At 40.8% G+C, this 6,287-nt stretch overlaps 1 protein-coding gene across 1 annotated transcript in view; it reads right to left on the bottom strand.

Moving 5' to 3' along the window:
• Positions 1–4,089: 4,089 nt before the first annotated feature.
• The window catches only part of LOC107667795 (extracellular calcium-sensing receptor-like), an 8,840-nt gene continuing 6,642 nt past the window's right edge, over positions 4,090–6,287 (bottom strand). The window contains exons 6-7 of the mRNA XM_016459514.1: positions 5,103–5,226; positions 4,090–4,988 (exon numbers count right to left, since the gene is read on the bottom strand). Coding sequence (XP_016315000.1) covers positions 4,090–4,988; positions 5,103–5,226 — 1,023 coding nt within the window. The remainder of the gene's footprint in view (positions 4,989–5,102; positions 5,227–6,287) is intronic.

The following is a 6,287-nucleotide window of genomic DNA, read 5'->3' as shown; positions in this document are numbered from 1 at the left end:
GCGGGCTCGTCACCTGACCCTGACAGATCTGCATCAGAAGCTCACAGCACTCTGATGCACGAAAGAGTGCTCCTTGGCTCGAAAGAGGCTGCAGAGGAAGAGCGCGGCAGGGCTATCTGGGCGAGTTCATCGCCTTGGACGATGGCCACATGGAGCTCGAGAGTCCGGAGCTCATATCTCCGCAGTGGGGGCAGTCTGACCCCTCAAGCGCCGCCTCTGCGTGGGTGCGACCCAGGCAGAAGACGCACGACTTGTGGCCATCAGAGTTTGATTGGCTCTGCGCAGGAGAGGCAATCGCGAGTCATCCTTGTTTCCGAAGCTCACCAGAACACAGCAGGGGAAGAGAAGGCGTGTCCGCTGCAGCGTGTAGATCACGGTGAGTAGTCTTGTTGATAGGCTTCTTCTCGTAGATGGTTGGCTGAAGAAAAAGATTCTGAATAGATGACGTTCAAGCGCTGCTTTATATAGAGTGGGAGCCCCTCATATTTCGCGCTCTTGAACACCATTGGCCAGTTTCACTGGCGTGATTCAATAAGGCTTCAGTAGTATTTGGAGAAAAGGGTAATTCCCATAGCAATGTAGAGAGACCGAATCGAAAGGGAACCGAAAGTTGATGCCGAAAGTCCAGCACTCTCCTACCTTCACTGCTGCGACTACTCTTGTTTGTATGCGCTCCTTCGCTGGCATTTTCCACATTTCGTTTTTGTCCCTTAATAACAAATGTGTCCATTCTGATGCTCAATTTTACCGAACTAATGGTTGCTGATGACTATTTGAATTGAATTCTGCCAAAGTGCGCGCTTGTAAGTGTTCGTTAAATGCGTAACGTTACGTGAGTACAGTCTCTGCTCATGTTTGAAAATAATACATGAAAATCAAAATTATTTTACATAAAAACATTATAGCTTATATTTGTTTAGTACATTTTTAAATTAATGTAAAAACTAAAATGAATTGTAAAACTGAAGGTTATTTTTTAAATTGTCTTCAGCATGGTGGGCCGCATTTGAATTCGTGACGGGCCGCATGTGGCCCGCGGGTTGAGAACCACTGCTTTATTTAGACAGAGACGTGGTCATAAAACAGGCATGGGTCAGACAGTGGCAAGCAGGTACATTACAGGCAAGACAAAAGAGTATCCAAAGGAAGGCGTGAGTCAGTCGACAGTGAACGTTATCCAGAGGGCTTGACAAGAGGGGAAATCCAATAACACGAGCAATAGTCCAGGCGAGGTGCAAACACAGTCCGAAACAGAAAGGCAAAAGGTTCATCCAAGATAAACATGCAATAATCAGGTAACATGGGAAAGCAGGCAAGACAAGACTATGACTAGGAACTAAGGACTAAAAACTAGGGCAGAAAACTGGCTCCGTAATGTGCTACCACTAGGAGAGTGATATACGCAAGCAATACTCGGTAGTTTGAAAAGGATCTGAGTGGGGGTAATATAGTGAGTGTGTGATTGGTTACAGCTGTGTGCAATCAGTGCAATGGATGATGGGATACGTAGTCCGGGATGACTTGAACAAAAGAAGAAGAAAGAAACAGCATGGCACGCTTTTTCTTAGTGTCAGTTTCCATAGTGACTTGTCGATTCGTCGCTCCGTTGAGAATGTCTTGAGTCTTAGCCAGGAACATACTCTGAGTTTAATTAACTTACTCCCGGACGCGTTTTTGGAACCACATACCTCGAGTAAGCAAGTTTTGGGGTTAATCAACCGAAAGTTCAGGGATTAGCTGACGGTAAATTAACCGTGCTTTCTGGAATACACCCCAGGGCTTTCTTGTACGAAAACAAACTGCCACTTCTACATGAACAACTCTCTTACTTTTTCTTCCCCTCCCCATCTTAGATAGGATTTTACCAGATGTTTGTTTGTCAAAATCTTAACCAATCGCCTTACAGCAACCTAACATGCTTGTCAACTCCACATTTTGTTACTTGTACGTGTCTGACAAACTCCTCTAGGCGAGAAGTTTCCTTAAAGGGACATACCCCCTTTTTTTCTTTCAATCTGTATGGGTTACATATATTTGCTTGTATGTTTTGAACATAGACTGTATAAAAACATGGCCGTAGTGTCCGTGACGTCACCCGTCACCAGATAATCGAAAATGGGCAAAGAGGCAGGAGCTGGCTGCTGAAACCACGCCCACCTAGCTCAACGGAGGTGACAGCAGCGGCAATCCACATGTCACTCAAGTGGCCACGCCCTTAATTATGCAGAACTTTAAGGTTTAATATAATTTAAACGGATGAATTATAAAAAAATCAGCCCCCTCACAGTTGTCATGAAGGGCAAAATAAGCTATATAGACCAAAACCACTTTTTGTACCAGGCTGTAAACATATTTTTTTCTGCTGTAAAGTTGGGCATTTTAACATGGGGAGTCTATGGGACTGACTCCCTTTTGGAGCCAGCCTCTAGCGGCCAGTCGATGAATTGCAGGTTTAGTCACTTCCGTGTTGGTTTCACGAGAGAGACCGGAAGGTTGCCGCTTGGTTTTGAAGCTATATTTATTTGGTTAAGTTCTTAACAATTTTTTACATTTATTATTAATATGTAATTATTTTAAAAAGTAGCCTGCTTATATAATTTAATAAAAATGCACAAAATAAATTTGATATAATTGTGATGCGTCATGATATCGAATCAAATCGAATTGTTGACTTGAATCAAATCGTGAAACCAGTGACGATTCACACCCCTGTCATGGTTCATACATGATGATCTCATAATAGCTATTAATTAATTAATTTATCTTCTATTACATCTCAGCCTTTTATAGGCTGTCTAGAGTGAAGATGTGGAAAATGTTTCTCTATTCCACTGTCTTCTATCAGAGACATGGAACCCTAGTGGTACAATGTGTAACCGGTGTTTTCTGCGTTGTGTTTTTTTTCATGGAATAATCAGACGGACATCAGATGACAGTCAAATCTTCTTTAATCTGATAAGACACAATAGTATTTTTAGACTCTGTGGATTCGCCCTTTTTTAATGTCTCTCCCATGCAGAGACCAGAGAGAAAGAAAACACTGAAGCAATGAAATTAATTTAACAACATTTGTAACAAACAGCATACCTGATAAGATACAATAGTAGCCTATTTTTAGACTGTGTGGATTCGCCCTTTTTTCGTTGAATGTAGAGTGCAATGCAATCAGCACGTGCTTCGAGTTCACATAAGGACAAAAAAAGTGACCAAACTTGATGAAAATACAAAAATAATAAAATATACATAAAAAAATAGTCTCATATATGATTTAGATGACAGATTTAAGTACAAACGTAATTTAAAAGAAAAAGATCTTATTAATTGGATTAATAAGAGCTCATTAGAAACCCACCTCTCCCATGCAGAGACAGTGTAGAAAGGGAAGAGGAGGTGGAAAGACAGGAAATTAGGATCAACATTGCAGTCAGAAATTTAAAGGGAAGGTGCACACACAGAGACAGGCATACCAGGTACACATTTGAATTTTTTTGTGTGTAATTCTACATATATGAACATAATGCTTTCTATACCTGTTACAAATGGAACAATTTGGGGTTTACAGGACCCTTTAATCAGCTTGACATTGTGGCTAATAACTATGGCCAAAGTGACACCTGATAACCCAGCTCTCTCTCTCTGTAGTGTGTTTGAAAGGCAGCTCTGTGGAGTCCACTGCAGAGGTAGTTAGTTCATGCCACTTATGGAAAACTGAAAAAAGTGATGTTTGTTTGTTTGTTCTGTGTTTGACGTTGGCTGAATAGTTGAAGAGTTCATGCCACTGTTCACATTGCTGTTTTCTTTTTCTTCTTCTCTTCGCACACAATGAGGATCCAGGGGTACTACTTGGAAATCACAATTTGAGAAATCAAAATGTATTTTTTAAATTGTATTTATTTCATAATGATGACTTAGAGTACATAAATAAACATAATACAAAAAAAAAACCTTTAGTGGGAACCCAGCACCGAAGTCTATGCTTATATCATAACAAACTGATTAATACAGCAGAATTTGTTTGTAGTTTGTACATATTTATAGATAATGCTATTATGAAAATGGCTCATCACAAAAGCCTTTCTTTTGTACACATTATCTGGGCATCATGTTCTTTTTTGTATTTTTCTCAGGTTTAAGCAGAATGATATAACATTTTGGGGTGAATATACACAGCAACAGGCCATAACTGGAAGCCAAAATAGCAAAAATCTCCACAGCTACCGTGTACTTCCCCGGTGAGCTGACATACGCTGGCACAAATGCAATCCACACAGCACAGAAGATCAACATGCTGAAAGTAATGAATTTTGCCTCATTGAAATTGTCTGGAAGCTTTCGGGCAAAGAAGGCCAGCAGGAAGCAGACCACTGCTAACAGACCGATGTAGCCTAGCACTAGTACAAACCCCACAACAGATCCCACCGTGCACTGCAGGATCACTCGAGCACCAAGCTCACCTCCTGCATTCTCTGTGGGCAGAGGAGGAGCCAGCAGCAGCCACAGTAAACATATGACAACCTGAACCAGTGTGCAAAGGAAGATGCCTGCCCTCTGCTGGATGGGCCCAAAGTACTGCATCAGATTTGATCCAGGCAGAGTGGCCCGAAAAGCCACCAACACCACCACAGTTTTACTGAGGACGCAAGCGATGCAGATCACAAAGCTCACTCCAAACACGGTGTGACGTAGCATGCAGTTCCACGGCGCAGGGCGGCCAATAAAAACCAGCGCGCACAAGAAGCAGAGGGTGAGTGACACCAATAGTAGGAAGCTCAGCTCTGAGTTGTTGGCCCGTACAAGGGGTGTGTCACGATGATGGAAAAAGGCTGCCAGAACAGTTGTGGTTAGTGTCGCCCCAGTGACGGATAAGACTGTCAGGACAATTCCCATTGTATCTTGCAAAGACAGAAACTCCACAACCTTTGGGATGCACCTTGTTCTTTCAGTGTTTGACCAGAACCTCTCAGGACATCTCACACACACTGTAGAGTCTAAAGAATGTTATGGCTTATAGTTAGGGTTGGTTTTACATTGTACAGATCTTTTAATGGGACTTGCACTGCTTTTGTTATGTCTGATGTCTTTTAAGGTTAAAAAGTTAATACCTGTCATGTTACTGACTTCCCCTGCTGCACAAGATAGGCAGTCAAAACAGCAGACAGGTTTTCCTTTTTGTGCAGCCTTTCTAGTGCCTGGAAGACAGCTTGCACTGCACACAGATACAGGAACCTGAATGTTAGAAAAAGAAACTCCATCAGACTCACAGCAGCCTTCTAACAACACAATATCTGTAGGCACAAGCACATAAAGAAGAACAGAAAGAATACGATTCTTGCCTTACACAAATGCATTATTCTTTTTCTATAAAAAATGAAATAAAAGAAAAAAAAATAACTCTCGTGCACACAATCGTACTCATTCTCATGCCATATCTTTCCTCCCTCAGCAGGGGTTAGTCCATTATTAAACGATTGTATCTGCACCACACTGAGAGGTTAGATAATGGATGCTTTCACCTGCACACTTACAGTACTTGTACCCTTTGAATGCACTTGATAACAAACATTTACACACAAACTCATACATTCATATTTTCATGTGCTGTAAAGAAAAAAAGATTAAAACTAAAGCAAATAACACCACACACTGACATTAGGGCTAACATTGTGTCTCGCCCACTGACTTGTTTCTCAGTAATACAATAAGAGAATAACATATATGAATAAAAGTAATACAATAATAGAATATTAGGATCGATCAGCAGACCCTGATTCTATGAGGAAGTAGCGATTTTGCTTGTTTTTTTTTTCCACAAGCTGTATCCACCTTATTTTTAACAAGTTCATGTGTGCCCATTTGTAACTTAAATATGTGAGGCATCTGGTGTCATTCGCTTCCATTTATTTCAGTTGTACAAAACAGTTTTTCTTTTCTATTTTTTTTCTTGATTTTTTACTTATTTGTTTTTAAACAGTAATTTATTTCTGTAATCATGAACACTCCATATACTGTATATATATATATATATATATATATATATATATATATATATACACACACAGTGTGTATTTCATTTTTGAGAAGAACATTTGAACTGATATAATACAGCACTGGAAGTCACTGGACTCTTACCTTGTCAGCCCAGCCCCCTCCCCAAACCACTTTCTCAAGGTTTATGTTCAACTCCTGGCCTGGACCTTTGGCTGCATCAAATTGTCCAACCTGGACGAAATTCACTGCTCCGCTTTCATCTACATGCCAGTTCATAATGTCATAAGAGGCAGATGCCT

This window comes from Sinocyclocheilus anshuiensis, unplaced genomic scaffold (assembly GCF_001515605.1).
Source record: "Sinocyclocheilus anshuiensis isolate Anshui unplaced genomic scaffold, SAMN03320099.WGS_v1.1 scaffold2429, whole genome shotgun sequence".
NCBI classification, from domain to species: Eukaryota; Metazoa; Chordata; class Actinopteri; order Cypriniformes; family Cyprinidae; genus Sinocyclocheilus; species Sinocyclocheilus anshuiensis.
This window is presented reverse-complemented; position numbering and strand designations above follow the sequence as displayed.